This window comes from Schistocerca gregaria, chromosome 5 (assembly GCF_023897955.1).
Source record: "Schistocerca gregaria isolate iqSchGreg1 chromosome 5, iqSchGreg1.2, whole genome shotgun sequence".
Taxonomy (NCBI): Eukaryota; Metazoa; Arthropoda; class Insecta; order Orthoptera; family Acrididae; genus Schistocerca; species Schistocerca gregaria.
This window is the reverse complement of record NC_064924.1, coordinates 94,280,134-94,297,805: the sequence shown is the minus strand read 5'-3', so window position 1 is coordinate 94,297,805 and position 17,672 is coordinate 94,280,134. Positions and strand designations below refer to the sequence as shown.

General features: G+C 42.4%; 1 protein-coding gene across 1 annotated transcript in view; it reads right to left on the bottom strand.

The window, feature by feature from the left end:
- The window catches only part of LOC126273238 (putative odorant receptor 71a), a 95,148-nt gene that overhangs the window by 44,526 nt on the left and 32,950 nt on the right, over positions 1-17,672 (bottom strand). Inside the window, exon 3 of the mRNA XM_049976782.1 lies at positions 4,699-4,798. Coding sequence (XP_049832739.1) covers positions 4,699-4,798 — 100 coding nt within the window. The remainder of the gene's footprint in view (positions 1-4,698; positions 4,799-17,672) is intronic.

Here is a 17,672-nt window from a genome sequence, read left to right as displayed (position 1 = left end):
TTTAAATAAATGTATTTTTGCAATTTCTTTAATCTCTTTTATTTATTTATTGTACAGTTTTATTCCTCAGTAGAAAATGCTGTTTTGAGTTTTATGACTTTTTTTTTGTACATATAAGTTGAGTCTATCCCTTGTTGCATGGTCATGGACAGAGATATTTGTGCAGTAATTGCCAATGTTATTTTTGATGTGTACAAATGACTGGTAAATGTATTCACATGGAGCAGTTAAACTCCCAAGTGTTTTGAACAGATCCTTGCAATGAGCTCGACTAATATTTTTGGTTATTATTCTTATGGATCTTTTCTGGGGTTTGAAAATTGTATTCATATTTTGTACTGTTGTTCCCCAAAAAAGAATGCCATAGCTAAGAATTGAGTGTACACTTGAATAATATGTAACTAAAAGACACTGCATGTTACACACTGATGATATGATTCTAGGGGAATAACATGCTGCTGACATTGTGTTTGAAAGTACCTTTGTGTGTTCACACCACTTCAACTGAGAATCAATATTCATTCCTAGAAATTCTGCATTTGTTACGCAGTCTGTAGAAGTACCATCTGCATTTAATTTAACATTGTCATTTTCCCTCTTCAAATTGAAATTCATGGAATTAGTTTTCATTATGTTCAATGTCACTTTATTGCTTATTGACCAATCATAAACTTCCTTGAGAGTTTCATTTGCTTTCTCGGCAAGGAGTTCTCTTGTTTTCTCAGTGACTATAATATTGTTGTCATCAGCGAAGAGAATTTTTTCACCATGAGTAACACTACTCGGAGAGTCATTGATGTGTATCAGGAACAGTACTGGTCCTAATACGCTACAATGCAGAACCCCTATATTAATATATTTTGATTCTGGTAAGTGTTTTACTAGATGTTTAGGTCTACATGAAGTATGTGTTATCTCTACTCTTTGTACCCTATCTGTTAGGTATGATCGAAACCAGTCACTAGCTACCCCTCTTATTCCTAACGCTTCTAATTTATTTAATAGAATCTTGTGGTCGACTGTTTCAAACGCCTTAGAAAGATCCAAAAATATGCTTGTGACACACTCATATTTATCAAGAACATCAAGTGCAACTTTTGTGAATTGTACTATGGCTGACTCTGTGTTTTTGACACTTTGGAAACCCAACTATGATTCGCTTAAAAGATTGTATTTATTCAGGTAATTCATTAATCTGTCTTTCATAATTGCTTCTATTATTTTTGAGAATGCTGACAGCAGGGAAATGGGCTGGTAATTTTCTATGTCTTCTGCATTACTTTTCTTAAGCATAGGTTTTAACTGCTCTGGAAATGTCCCTGATGTGAAGGATTCAGTTATTATATTTGTCAAGTGGCCTTGTATAATCACTCTGCATCGTTTCAGTACACAAATTGGTACTTCATCTAAGCCTACTGACTTTTTATTTTTTAGTTTTTGAACAGTTTTATTGACTTCATTCTCTGTGGTTGGAAGTAACGTCATTGTATTTAGTGCAACATTATTTACAGGTGTTATATTTGTTTTGGGGAATTTTTTCTGTAACTTCTTCAATACTTGAAAAATGCTAGTTTACATAGTTTGCTAAGTGATGTGGATCATTTATTACCTTATCCCTCTCCTTTAACAGTAATGGCCAGAGCTACCGAAACAGAGCTATGAGTGTTGCGTAGGATCGGTCACGGCCGTGCAACACCGCAGAACCTCAGCGTTTTGTGTTTAGTAACTGAAGTGTGCATGAGGGCGAGACCTTTAAGATGCGCGCACTGCGGCCTGTAATACTGATTTCGCAATAAAAAAAGAGCAGTCAGTACGGTTTTAGTTCCTTGTTGCAGTCGCTACTAGTATCAGCATATGGAAAACGAGGAAAGTTAGTTCTTTACAGATGAAATACCTGGTGGTTATAGGCCTTGTTCACAGACATCCTGTGTGCGCTGCAATTATCGTACGGCAGCGAAACTTGGGAGATATTCTGAAGTGTAAATACGGAACCCATTTACGCTGGAAAACAAATTAATTCCAATTTTGACCACCAGGTGCAAATCTGGCGATGTGAATGCAAGAAAGACATTTAGACAGGTTTCCATATGTAGTGGATTAGGAACAGGATGTGGGCAGAATAAGTCAAACCAATTATAAAGGTTTAATGTTGATTTTATTATCAAAATCCACTTACACAATTTGCTCAATATGCGCACCGCAGAGATACTTCATACGTAAAACGACGTGAGCAAAAGTTGGTCACAGCAGTTCTGATGGAATCTGGGCAACGTGTTCCTGTACATTGGCGTACAGATTAGGTAGAGATCGAATGTGTCCCTGGTAAACATGTTCCTTTAAATATCCCCAGATCCAAACCTCACGTGGATTTAGATCACATGATTCTGCAGGCAGTAAACGGAGATCCTCCTCTATCATTACTTTTCCTCAACAACAGTAGTCGATACCAGTAATATTTTTCGAATTGTTCAAATGTGGGAGAAATCTTATGGGACTTAACTGTCAAGGTCATCAGTCCCTAAGCTTACACACTAGTTAACCTGAAGTATCCTAAGGACAAACACACACACCCATGCCCGAGGGAGGACTCGAACCTCCGGCGGGACCAGCCGCACAGTCCATGACTGCAGCGAATTAGAGCGCTCAGCTAATCCCGCGCGGCGTTTCCATTTGTGGGCAGGTCGATGTTATCTCAGCTATTTTCATATAATTTTATACCCAATATGTTATATTTCAAGCTAAAATTTATGAAAAGGAATTATTTTGTTTTCGTTGTTACAATCGATATGTACTAGCTCTAAATGTAAAGTTAAAATTATTTTTTTTATAAACATTTGAACACAAAATATTTGTTACACTTAAAATTTCTATTATTAATTATGCAATCTAGTACTATTTATTATGTTTATTTCTGGATTCATTTATGAATTAATAATCTAATCTAATAGAAATGCATTTGTCAAAAAAAGGTGTAAAACTTTTCGAATATTGGTATTACCGCAGAGTGAGGTAGTAGTAAGCATGATCCGTCGTATTAATGTATTTTGTTAATGTGAAAAATCAAAAGGCAGTGTGATACAGTAAAAAGTGAGACAACAAACTATCATAAAAACAAAAATTCTGCAACGACATTCTTCAAAATTATTTGTAACAATTGAACCATGAGAACCTAAAACGTGAGACTTTAAGCTTCAAGAATCAGACCTCCTAGATATGAAGAACTGAAGTTAACTGTGTGAGAAAAGATAAGTAAACTGTTTATTGTAAATCTTACTCCTCTCGGGTCTTCTGAAAAGACTTTCCCATAGTGGACAGGCACAACAACAAAGAAGGGAGAGGTAGATTTCAAGGCCATGCATGTGGAAAACCTCTGGAGGTGACATATTCGTGGAAAGTTGCATTAGGTAGATCTTTCACTGCGCGGGATACAGGTATATTGCCCCATTTTCTTGAAAACAGAGGTTTCCAAGTAGTTGCGCTCTTCCACAGCAGGAACTACATGCTGTAAAAGGAGATGTCGATAACGTGCAGACGTCACGGTAGAGCTGTCAGTCCTCTTCAATGAAGAACGGATCGAGAATAAAGGTGCTCGTGAATCCATGCCGCACAGTGGTACAGCGAGTACAATGGCTGTTCCTGCACAACATGCGGTTTAGCAGTACTCCAAATTCGGCTGTTCTGTGTATTCACCGCACCATGCAGTGTAAAATGCCCCTCGTGACTCCACAGAATATTGCCGGATCACATGTCATCAAGTTAGATCCGTATCAGAAACTGAAGAACAAATTCAGAATGTTGCTGCGAACTATGAGGTTTCAGTTGCTGCACCCTCTGGATCCTATATGGGTACCACTGCAAAACTCTGCGTGATGTTGACCATGGGATGGACAATTGTTGTGAGACTGCACGAGCACTAGCGCTACCTTGGGCACGTGCTGCTTGTCAGTCACAGCAACAGCAACCTGCACCGCAATAGGACGCCTTTTTCTTCCTGGTGGCACACTAAACTCAATCGTGTTTTAGATTCCTTAAAATATTTGATGACATCGGGCCACTCCCCAGACTTTAGAGTCGCCGATACTCTCTCAATGCAGCATTGTAATTGCTGCCGTTCACATAAAACAGTTTCACCAACAGTGCACTCTCTCTCTCTTCTTGATAGCCATACTCATCACTCACGTTATGACCGAGCGAGGTGGCGCAGTCGCTAGCCCACTGGACTCGCATTCGGGAGGACGACGGTTCAATCCCGCGTCCGGCTATCCTGATTTAGGTTTTATTTCCCTAAATCGCTCTAGGCAAATGCCGGGATGGTTCCTTTCAAAGGGCACGGCCAACTTCCTTCCTCATCCTTCCCTAATCCAATGAGACCGATGACCTCGCTGTCTGGTCTTCTCCTTGAAACAACCCCAACCCCACTCACGTTATGGCTTCTCAAATAACAGCGCGGATGTCATAAAAACTGTGGACAGCGCCAGATTTGCACCTAGCGGTCCAAATTGGAACGAATTTTTTCCAGCGTATATGTACCAAGATTCGCCACCATACTATAATTACAAACCACACTGGACCCCCACGAGTACCTGCACTTTAATGATGACCATCCGATACTTCAAAATATTTAAAATTTTGGCCATAATCAAATTTTTACATTTGTAAGCAGATATGTTGTATCTAAATTTCTCGTGCAGTACCTACCACAGAAATGACGAAGATGTGAGAGCAGACGTTAATCATGTTGACGAACAGGTGAATGTAGACTGAGGTGCTCATTATCTGCTCCAGCTCGCTCACTGCCCTGAAAAGTAAGCGAAGTTCTTATGTGGTGAAAAGAACTTTCCTGAAGTGCTTACTTATTCTAAATACAATGTGCGAATGAAAGTTTACATAGGGAGGGGTAAGATGTTACTGTCATTATTAGATGGTAATGGATGGCTACCGTACTGACTGAGCTATAACATCCACTATCAAATCATAGCTAACTGAAATGTAAACAATGTGAGTCGCGTAAGAGGTACCACACCTTTTTATTTCGTGAACCGTTCATGATATCGAAAAGACGTTTTTTCTCAAGGAAGTGTGCAGAATAGCACACGATTTTCTTGCTTTGATAATCCTCTTGATTTGTGTATAAACCGAGATATTTAACCACGTATACTTTTTTTAAATGAATAATGTACTCGGAAAGCTTTCGAAAAACACTGTGGTATTGTCTAAACATCGTGGTGCCACACCAAAGTAGGCAACGCGAATCGGTACCACAGACATTCCACAGCAGCCAATGTGAGGCACTTCAGAAGACCACGCCTCCGTCTCAATATCGTGTCGTGCATGCAAGTGCTCTGCCCAGATGGTGATGCCATCTGAAGCAGCCAACAGCATAGAGGAGGACTAACGACACGTTCAAGTTTCTGTGGAAATGAACTTCCGTAAATGTTGCATGTTATACTTCAAAATAAACGCATTGTTAATTAGTGCATCAAGTGTTGCTTTAATAGTCACTTAAAGTTGTACATTGTCAAACACTCCAGTGTCAAAGAACCGTGACAAAGTTAAGTAAATCTTTTATTCATTTATAAACTGGACTAATACTTCGTGTTTTCTAGTTTGCTGAGCCGCTGCCCAGAGCAATCAAAGAACTCACAGCTATGCCTCGACGAAAGTAGTTTCGTCTGTTCACAACAGAGACGATCACCGTGACATAACACTTAATGTTGATGTTGAAACTTTTCCCATAAGTACCGATATCCGGGAAATTTGCTAAAAATGAAGGCAGCTATTGCGGTGAAAACACCACCGAATGGGGCTCTAATGCCCGACTCAGCCGTTATATGAAGCCAGAAGATAGGCCTACGCTACTGAGAACTAATGTATTTATTTCTTCTTGGCCCTACTTTATAGTACAAAGATAGCAGATCAGCTAGGATGTGATAACCATACTCTAATTTGTAGTGTACCCGAAGGGGTTTAGGCAAACTATATCAAATATGTGAACATACTCGAGTTTTAGTGGACAGGTTTCGTGGAAAAAAGTAAAAAGTCTAAATGCTTATTGCAACGACGGAGCCTGGCATGAAATAAAAGCAAGAGATATGTGCTAAAATTAAAAGGCGAGTTACCTGAAATCGATTATTGCTATGTAAAAAGGCGAAGCGCCTGTAATCGGCTATTGCGATGTAAAGGCATTTACATCGCCTTTACATCGCCTTTACATCGCAGTAGTCTATTTCAGGTGCCTCGCCTTTTAATTTTAGCACATACTTCGGATGCTTAAACGAAACGTTTCAACACCAGTTTTAAGAACCATCATATCACTGCATTCGTCTCTTCAAGAGTTTGCCGGCCGCGGTGGCCGTGCGGTTCTAGGCGCTCCAGTCCGGAGCCGCGCTGCTGCTACGGTCACAAGTTCGAATCCTGCCTCGGGCATGGGTGTGTGTGATGTCCTTAGGTTAGTTAGGTTTAAGTAGTTCTAAGTTCTAGGGGACTGATGACCACAGCAGTTGAGTCCCATAGTGCTCAACCGGGCGAGGTGGCGCAGTGGTTAGCACACTGGACTCGCATTTGGGAGGACGACGGTTCAATCCCGTCTCCAGCCATCCTGATTTAGGTTTTCCATGATTTCCCTAGATCGTTTCAGGCAAATGCCGGGATGGTTCCTTTGAAAGGGCACGGCCGATTTCCTTCCCAATCCTTCCCTAACCCGAGCTTGCGCTCCGTCTCTAATGACCTCGTTGTCGACGGGACGTTAAACACTAACAACCACCAACACCACCACCATAGTGCTCAGAGCCATTTGAACCAATCTTCAAGAGTTTTCAATTGTCATTAAAACAGGCCTACTGTTCAATTACTTAAATAGCTAGGGTGATACAAGTGTTGAGAGGGTTAAACGTACAACAAAAATATGAGCCCCTCGGTGTTGTGTCATTTGGTGAAAACCTCGTTTCGATATTTTGAACCGTTTACCGAGTTAAGATACTGCCCATGTCACCACTTGCAACAATCCATAGAAGTCTCAAAACTAGTTAAGATTCTCTCTGTATGTAGTTTTCCTCCAGGTGCATTTAAAATTCGAACGATTTTCTTCAGTTGTTATACAAGCTTGGTCTTCTGCCGTCTTATCGTTCCATTACTAACGCACTGTGGGCTGGAGAAAGCGAAATTTTCTACCTGTATATCAGTTCTTCTGTTCTAATAATTTCCCGTTTATGACTGCACTTTTTATGCAATGAAAGGGCACAGTACAGCCCAACATAGAAAAGATGTACAACATCATATTTAGTTGTTCTTGTAAGAACAGTTTTTTTTTGTAATGACATCATTTTATTTAATACGGATACCAATGTAGGAAAGAAGGGCAATTTGTATGTTTAATTATTCAGATGTGCACTTCCTTAAAATAGGTCCCTGAACCCAGTTCGTTAACGATTGTGAATTGTATGTTAGGCTGGTCGTCTGCTGACTACCGATAGTAAAGTTAGATTCTATAATCATCTTTAAGCCGGTTCTCTGGTCACCTTTGGCCGAACCAAAGAGAGGAAGTATATCAGAGCACTAGAGGGCCTGGGATGTGGCTGACCAATACGGTGGCGAGGTCCTCCTCCACTTGTGCGGAAGCGCGGGATGACTGGATGAACGGCCATGTTTCAGCACTCTGTCGCTGGTTCCTAAGGTGAGAAGACATGCTTTATGTGTGCTCTAGAAAAACAAATTTAAATGAAAATGGTATGTAAGTGTTCTATTTAGTAGATAAACTAATAATTTCTCTTTTCAGAAACTTTTGGTGAGGCTTATGTAAATTGTTCGAAAAAAGATAGGAAGGTAAAAAAATTCATGGTGAACATAGGATTCCTCAGAAGTGACAAAGAAACCACATGTTGTAATTATAAGACGAAATGCTAGCGTGTGGTAGTATTAAGATGAACTACTTGCATGTGTAAATCTAAGTTGAAAATAATTAAGATTTCCGTGTGCAGAACTTAGAGACAAGCACTTCCACGTGGTGACTATTGTGCGAGTCTCAACCTGACTATGAGACAATTAAAAATATAATTAGAAATGGTTGTCCTAGCATTCAGTTGAGGATCCGTGTGCGATATAAATGAGATACCAAAATTTCCATTCTGAGATACATTCGTGTGACGCCAGCTTGCTATTCAGATACTCTGAGAGTGAATTAAGGTGAGTCAGCCATGTAGTCAGCAACATCATATGGGTTGCATTACACAGGGAGATGTGCGTAAGTCCTCCAGAGTTTGTGGTAGGAAAATTATAATGTGGGTCAGTGACGTGTGAATCTGGGATGACTGTTGTTTGATGGGGGGAAAACAGGAGTAGAAAACCAAACACTTTGTTTTTGAGATGTGTTTCATACTGCCAGTGTGATTTATTTTATGCATTTAATCTGTGTGATTTGCTAAGACAGTAGCGAATTAGTTTCAAATACGGTGAGTCAAGCATGATTTTTCCTAGTACAGCAAGAAAGTCAGTAAATTTGTTATGTTGCTAATGAATGACGTTAAGAGAGTGTGGGAAAAAATGAAGTAGCGAAAGATTCCTTACCAATCCAGAAAGTGCACAGTAGCAAGAAACAGAAACATTACGAGACCAGAGAATAGTAAAATGCTTATGTCATGTCATGCCCATTGGGCGGAGAATACCTTGTTTAACCATTGTGTTTAAGTGTAATGCAAGAAATTTTGCAACATTAGCGTGAAAGAATTTGTTGTAATACAAGAGAAGATATATGAAACAAATAGTGGTCTTTATTATTGAGTTGTGGGTAGCCGATGTGTTGAGGTATTTTCCTATACCCTCCATTTCCTTGCTGGGATGTCCAAGCTGTGATTAAAATATATACCACAGAAAGAAAATGTGGTCTTGCCAGGGTGGAGTGAGTCCATCAGAAATATGCACTAGCTGTTAGTCAGATGCGTTATCCATTCCGTTGATTAAGAAGTAAGGACTGATAGGCACTAGGGCTCATATTTCAAGCATAGTTGCAGTGGGCATGATAAATCATGAAAATATTTCTGACGTACGAATAATAATTGCACTCGCTTGGCAGGCCACTCGTCTAGTAGTCCTGACTACTACATGCCTCAGAATGGGATAGGGACCTCCCAACACTTAATCAGTTACTGTGGTTTAATGGCTCCCAAAGCGAAAAGGCTGCTTCGGCTTTCACTCGTACTGAAGAATACGTTCAAATTATGTTAAAATTGTACTAAATGTTTGTGTCTGTTACCTTCCCGTGTTGTCCCAGTATATTCATACAGCAAGATTCGGTTATGAATACGTGCAGTAAGACAAGAAGTCCGGCGTTGTCACGGTCATCTCTTCTGGAGGTGAGAAACTACTAACGTGTGAGACGCGAAAGAAGCAACACAAAAGCCGTCCTCCCACGGGACGTCAAAGCGTGGAATTCCACGTTCCACTGCACTGGGGATCAAGAAATAAAGAATCTGGCGTGTCAGATTTTTGCCTCGTGGAGAGGGACTTTGTCAATGACATGAAACATCGTTTTACTTTATAAGCAGGACGTGGGAGCCATAAAACTATATAGCATTAAAGAATGTACGAGTATTTGCTGGCTTTCTTTCTAACAGAGACTATGGTATGGGTTTAAGCTTTTTGCAAAGCGTCAGGAAATTGAGGGCCTTTTGAAAACGCCTAGTTTAGCTACGATTTTTTTCTAACAAACTGACGGGAAACTACATATCGATAGGTAAAGGCTTCCTATAGTTGACGTTTTTAACATTAACAACTTGTGTCTTGCGAAAGTATACCATTTTAACGCTACGGCACAATGATAATCTATCAAAAGCGCGCCGTTCTGGAGCAACTTTCGTATCTAATATTGACATTTGTGGATACGGTCTGTAGACAGTCAGGAAGACCGTTCCCCGGGGGCAAGTCTTTCGATTTGACGCCACGTCGGCGACTTGCGCTCCGATGGGGATGAAATGATGATGATTAGGACAACACAACACCCAGTCTCTGAGCGGTGAAAATCTCCGACTCAGCCGGAAATTGAACCCGGGCCCTTAGGATTGACATACTGTTGCGCTGACCACTCAGCTACTGGGGGGGGGGGGCGGACTGTAGACAGTTTATATCATACACGGCGCAGGCCCTCGTCACACGCCATATATGGCTGCTCAGTTGCAACGTCGAAGCCGTAGCACAGTTCATTGCTTTGCAGGTTCTAAGGTGTGTAAGGGACGGATAGCAGGTTCGCGCGTACCTTCTTCCAAATACTTTTTGTCACATTCTGTTTTCTAGAAGATTCTGGGTCTTTCTTAGTCATTTAGTAGAAGTGCTATCTCAAAAGCCGGTAACATTCATTCTCTGTTGTTTTGGCCTTCAGTCCGAAGGCTTATTTGATGCAGCTCTCTATGCTACTCTATCCTGTGCAAGTCTCTTCGTCTCTGAGTAACTACTACAACCTACACGCTTCTGAATGTGCTTTCTGTTTTCATCTCTTGTTCTCCCTCTACAGTTTTACCTCCAGTACTAAACCGGTGATCCCTTGATGTCTCAAGATGTGTCCTATGAATCTATCCCTTTTTCTAGTCAGGTTTTGCCACAAATTACTTTCTTCCAGAATTCTGGTGAGTACCTCCTCATTAGCTACTGATGTACCCATCTAATCTTCACTATTTTTCAGAAGCCCCACATTTCAAAACCCTCTACTCTCCTCTTTATACTGTTTATCTTTCACGTGCCATTTCCATACATGGCTACTCTCCAGACAAATACTTTCAGAAAAGACCTCCTGGCATTTAAATCTACACTCATGCTCATAAATTAAGGATACTGCTGATACGCTCTGGTGGGCGGTTTGCGGGTTCAAATCACCTCGGGGTATGACCATGCGGTGCATTTGACTTGCGGTCGTCACACGGTGGCGCTGGCGGCATTCCACATACGCAGTTGGTGCATGTCAGACTATGGTGTAGCGAGTAAGTCTGCACACGTTTTCAGACGTGCTAATGATGACTGTGTGTTGCAAATGACTCAAATAATACCTATTGATGACGTTATGAGGGGTAGAATACTAGGGTGACTGGAGGCTGGTCAAACGCAGCAGGTCGTAGCACGGGCCCTCCGTGTGTCACAAAATGTGTTCTCAAGATTATGGCAACTATTCCAGAAGACAGGAAACGTGTTCAGGTGCTACAGTACGGGACGTCCATAGTGTACAACAACACAAAAAGACCGACATCTCACCATCAGTGCCCGCAAACGACCATGGAGTACTGCAGGTAGCCTTTTTGGGACCTTACCGCAGCCACTGGAACAGTTGTCTCCAGACACACAGTCTACAGACGACTGAACAGACATGGTGTTTATACACCCGGAGACCAGAAAGGTGCGTTCCACTGACCCTGGTCACAGGAGAGCCCGTAAAGCCTGGTGTCGAGAACACAGAACATGGTCATTGGAACAGAGGTCCCAGGTTATGTTAACGGACGAGTCCAGGTATAGTCTGAACCAGGAACTAGATACCAACCCCTTAATGAAAGGGACCTGTATGAAGGTCATCCTTTGGTGGTATTGGTGCATGTACACCCCTGCATGTCTTTGAGAGAGGAACTGTAACAGACTATACTCCAGCAGGTGCTCGACCACCTGATACAGAGTATGCTAACCTGTTGTGCGTGCTGTGTATGTGTGCATGGGGATAGTATCCCATATTGATGTCGGGGTACATGCGCACGAAACAGTGGCTTTTGAAGCACATGTGTTTCGGGACGGTTTTCTCAAGTTATCACCAATACCGTGGACTTACAGATCTGTGACGTGTGTGTTCCCTATGTGCCTATGCTATTAGCGCCAATTTTGTGTAGTGCCACGTGGTGTGCCACCACATGCTATAATTATCCTAAATTATGAGCATGAGTGTATATTCGATGTTAACACATTTGTCTTATTCTCGAACGCTTTTTCTTCCATTGAGAGCCTACATTTTATATCTTCTCTACATCGCTCATCATAAGTTATTTTGATGCCCAATTAGGAAAACTCGTCTACTGCTTTAAGCGTCTCATTTCCTAATGTAATGCCATCAGTATAACTTGACTTAGTTCGACTAAATTTCCTTACCATTGAGTTGCTTTTGTTGATGTTCATCTTATATCCTCCTTTAAACTCACTATCCATTCCATTCAGCTACGCTTCCAACTTCTTCTGTTGCTACACCACGAAGATGACGTGCTACAGATGCGAAATTAAACCGACAGGAAGAAGATGCTGTGATATGTAAATGATTAGCTTTTCAGAGCATTCACACAAGGTTGGCGCCGGTGGCGATACCTCTAACGTGTTGACATGAGGAAAGTTTCCAATCGATTTCTTCATAAACAAACAACAGGTGACCGGCATTGCCTGGTGAAAACTTGTTGTGATGCCTCGTGTAAGGAGAAGAAATGCGTACCATCACGTTTCCGACTTTGATAAAGGTAGGATTGTAGCCTATCGCGACTGCGGTTTATCGTATCGCGACATTGCTGCTCGCGTTGGTCGAAATCCAATGACTGTTAGCAGAATATGGAATCGGTGGGTTCAGGAGGGTAATACGGAACGCCGTGCTGGATCCCAATGGCCTCGTATCACTAGCAGCCTAGATGACAGGCTTCTTATCTGTATGGCTGTAACGGATCGTGCAGCCACGTCTCGGCCCCTGAGTCAACAGATGGAGACGTTTACAAGATAACAACCATCTGCACGAAAAGTTCGACGGCGTTTGCAGCAGCATGGACTATCAGCTCGGAGACCATGGCTGCAGTTACCCGTGACGCTGCATCACAGACAGGAGCGCCTGCGATGGTGTACTCAACGACGAACCTGTGTGCACGAATGGGAAAACGTCAGGTTCTGTTTACAGCATCATAATGGTCGCATCCGTGTTTGGCGACATCTCGGTGAACCTGACGGCACTTTGAACAGTGGTCGTTACATTTCAGATGTGTTACTACCCGTGGCTCTGCCCTTCATTCGATCCCTGCAAAATCCCTACATTTCAGCAGGATAATGCACGACCACATGTTGCAGGCCATGTACGGCCCTTTCTGGATACAGAAAATCTTCGACTCCTGTCCTGGCCAACACATTCTCCAGATCTCTCACCAATTCAAAACGTCTGCTGAATGGTGGCCGAGCAACTGGCTCGTCACAGTACGCCAGTCGCCACTCTTGATGAACTGTGGTATAGTGTTGAAGCTGCATGGACAGCTGTGCCTGTACACGCCATCCAGCCATCCAAGCTGTGTTTGACTCAATGCCCAGGCATATCAAGGCCGTTATTACCGCCAGACGTGGTGGTTCTGGGTACTGTTTTCTCAAGATTTATGCACCCAAATTGCGTGAAAATGTAATCACATGTCAGTTCTAGCATAATATATTTGTCCAATGAATACTCGTTTATCATCTGCATTTCTTCTTGGTGCAGCAATTTTAATGGCCAGTAGTGTAGCATTTAGATCCCTATATTTTACTCCTGCTACCTTAAGCACCACAAAGAAAACATTCCAGCCAACATTGTCATAAGCTTACTCTTCGTCTACAAACGCTACAAACGCAGGTTTGCATTTAATTATCCTGTCTTCTAAGATAAGTCATAGGGTCAATATTACCTTCGTGTTCCTACATTTCTCCGGGATCCAAACTTATCTTCCCTGCGGTCAGCTTATACCAGTTTTTCCATCCTTCTGTAAAGAAATGGTATTACTATAACATTTATTAAACTTCGGTAATATTCACACCTATCAGCGCCTGCTTTCCTTGGAATTATTATATTCTTCTTGAAGTCTGATGGTATTTCGCCAGTCTCATACATCTTGCACACCAGATGAATGAGTTTTGTGATTTCTGGTTCTCCCAAAGGTATCACAGTTCTGACACTGTCGTGCACTCCCCAGGCCTTATTTCAACTTATGTCTTTCAGTGTTCTCTCAAATTCCTCTCCCAGTATAATGTCTCCCATCTCGTCTTCATCTACCTCCTCTCTGTTTCTGTAGTATTGCCTGCAATTCTTGTGTAGACCATCTATATATTCCTTCCACCTTTCAGGTTTTCTTTGCTTAGGATTGGTTTTCCATTGGTGCTCTTGATGTTCATCTAACTGCTTCTCTTTTCTTCAAAGGCCTCTTTAATGTTCCTGTAGACGGCATCCATCTTTCCTCTAGTGATATATGTTTCTAAATTGTTACATTTGTCCTCTAGCCATTCCTGCTCAGCCAATTTGCACTTTCTGTCGATCAAATATTTTAGACGTTTGTACTCCTTTTCGCCTGCTTCACATACCGTATTTTTTGTTTTCTCCTTTCGTCAAATAAATTTAATATCCCCTGTGTTATCCAAGGATTTCTATTTGGCCTTGTCTTTTTACCTGTTTGATGCTTTGCTGCCCTCACTATTTCATCTCTCAAAGGCCGAGCAAGGTGCCAAGTGGTTAGCACAGTGGACTCGCAATCGGAAGGACGACGGTTCAGACCCGCGTCTGGCCATCTTGATTTAGGTTTTCCGTGATTTTCCTAAATCGTTTCAGACAAATGCTGGAGTAGTTCCTTGGAAAGGGCACGGCTGATTTCCTTCCTCATCCCGCCATGATCCGAGCTTGTGCCCCGTCTCTGATGACCTCGTTGTCAACGGAACGTTAAACACTTTTCTCCTCCTCCTCTCTCAGAGCCACCCAGTCGTCTTCTGCTGTATTGCTTTCCCCTGTTCTTGTCAATCGTTGCTAAAGCTCGCTCTGAAACCCTCTACAACCTCTGGTTCTTTCAACTTATCCAGATGCAATCTCCTTAATACCCTGCCAGTTCATAATCAATAAATTTTGGTCAGAATCTACATCTTCTCCTGGAAATGTTTTACAATTTTAAATTCAGTTCCTAAATCTTCATCTTACCACAACATAATCGACCTGAAACCTTCCAGTGCCTCCAGGTCTGCCAGACGCTGTGACCGAGCGGCTCTATGCGTTTCAGTCCAGAACTGCGTTGCTGCTACGGTCGCAGATTCGAATCCTGCCTGCCTGCCTGCGTGGATGTTTGTAACGTCTTTAGGTTAGAGAGGTTTAAGTAGTTATAAGTATAGGTGACTGATGACCTCAGGTGCTAAGTCCCATAGGGCTTAGAGCCATTTGAACCATCTCCAGGTCTCTTCCATGTGTACAACCTTTATACATCATTCTTAAACCACGTTTTAGCTATAATTAAACTGCGTCCTGTGCAAAATTTTAACAGACGGCTTAGTCTTTTATTCCTCCCCCCCCCCTTCCCCAGTCAGTATTCACCTATAATTTCTCCTTCTCTTCCTTTTCCGAGTATAGAATTCCAGTCACTCATCACTACTAAATTTTCGTATCTCTTAACTTTCTGAATGATTTCTTTTACCTCATCACATATTTCTTCAATCACTTCATCATCTGTGGAGTTATGTGGCATTTAAATTTGTACTCTGTGGTGGCTGGGGGACTGGTGTTTGTCTTGACTACAATAATGCGTTCACTATACTGTTTATAGTAGCTTAGCCGCATTCCTATTTCCTATTCATTATTAAACCTAATCCTCCATTACCCTGTTAAATTTTGTATTTGTAATCATGGATTCTCTTGACCAGAAGTCGTGTTCTACCTGCCGAACTTCACTAATTTCCACGATATCTAACTGTAGCCTATCCATTTCCCTTTTTAAATTTTCTAACCTATCTGCTCGATTAATGGAACTCCACACTCCAGTTCATAGAACGCCAGTTTTGTTTCTCCTGAAGATAACATTTTCCTGAGCAGTCACCGACCGGGGGTCCAAATGGGGGACTATTTTACCTCCGGGATATTCTACCAAAGAGGACGCCATCACCATTTAATCATACAGTAAAGCTGCCCTAGGGAAAATTTACAGCTGTAGTCCTCCCTTGCTTTCAGCCGTTCGAAATGCCAGCACAGCAAGGCCGTTTCGATGGACGTTACAAGGCCAGATCAGTCAATCATCCAGACTGTCGCCCGTGAAATTACTGAAAAGGCTACTGCCCATCTTGAGGAACCATACGCTTGTTCAAATGGCTCTGAGCACTATGGCACTTAACTTCTGAGGTCATCAGTCCCCTAGAACTTAGAACTACTTAAAACTAACTAACCTAAGGACATCATACACATCCCTGGATTCGAACCTGCGACCGTAGCGGTCGCACGGTTCCAGACTGTAGCGCCTAGAACCGCTCGGTCACTCTGGCCAGCCATACGATTGTGCAGCCTCTCAGCAGATACCCCTGAATCGTGGTTGCACCTAAGTCTATCTGTATAGCTGAGACATGCGAGCCTTCCCATCAACAGCAAGGTTCATGTTATTTACTATAAGTAATGTATTTGCTGCGATTCTTGTTGTAAAAGCTTTCCCAGGGGCCAGAAATGTTAGTGACTACCATTCTATGTCTGGAAGTAAACACAACTTCTTCATTGTAAGTTCCCGCTGTTATGAAATTTTCTGCTCAGCATAACGGTCCTGAATGGTCCGGATTGTCTGACCAATATAAACCTTCCCACAGTGGCAAGGGATCTTGTACACACCGGGCTTCCTCAAACCCAAGTCATCCTTAACAGAGCCAAGAAGCGCTCTAATCTTATCAATTATTACGCCGGGGAAGCCTTCGTAGTCACATCAGAAGCCTCTACGGGGAGGAGATGGTGGAACTTGTGAAGAAGTTTGATAAACTTCGTAAGAAGAAAGGCAAGTTGCTGAGTGCCCACGCCTTTTTTGCTGAGATGTCGCGATGGAAGAGTAATACCTAAGTTTGCTAGATTTGTGCATTTTATTGATACGAAAACAGCCAACAACATCAAGAAGCGTGCCAGTTTCGTCTTAGTGAAGGGGCGCATTCGCTACACTCGAAGACAACTGGATCTCATATCCGAGGATTTACTTTTCTTGCACTTGGAGTTATCGTCGCTGCTGTCGGATGCATCCTGGGAATGGATGGATAGTTCTTCTTGGGCACTATCAGATTGGACGCATAGGAGCGCCGTTAGGAAACAGTCTTCGAAGTTTCAACGGCTTTGTTCTCGACCCATGATCTCTGATGACGGCAGTGATTAACCTCACGAGTGAAGAACTGGACGACGCCAGGTTGTCAGTGTTGGATAAAGGTCTGAATTTTGCCCCTACAACGAGGAATGTGCCTATGACCGAATTCATCTGCGCAGTCGACCAAGCAGTGTCCAACTTTTCGGAGGACCAAGCTGAAGAGATTAGGCAAGAGGTCTCACATACATTGCGGCGAGCGCCGCCTCCACGGAGTAACCTCTCCTTTCGCGAAAGGGCAACCGTCCGGTCCATTAGAGAAGACGAAGATCTGATCTACCAGCGTACAAAGGCAATGCAACGGTTCTTCTGTCACGTGATGACTATCTTGGAACGATGGATCTCTTACTTGAGGACTCAGCATACAGAACATTGCAGGACGATCCAACTGAACCGATAAAACGGAAGACGCTTTCTCTGCTGAAGAATACTTCTTTACCTGACGACGTTCTCGAAAGACTTCGTCCTGGTGCTGCCGTGCTACCGAGATTATACGGTCTACCCAAGATTCATAAGAAAGGGGTCTCGCTTCGTCCAATCGAATTTGGGTGCTCCTACCTACAATCTAGCCAAGTATTTAGCATCTGCTCT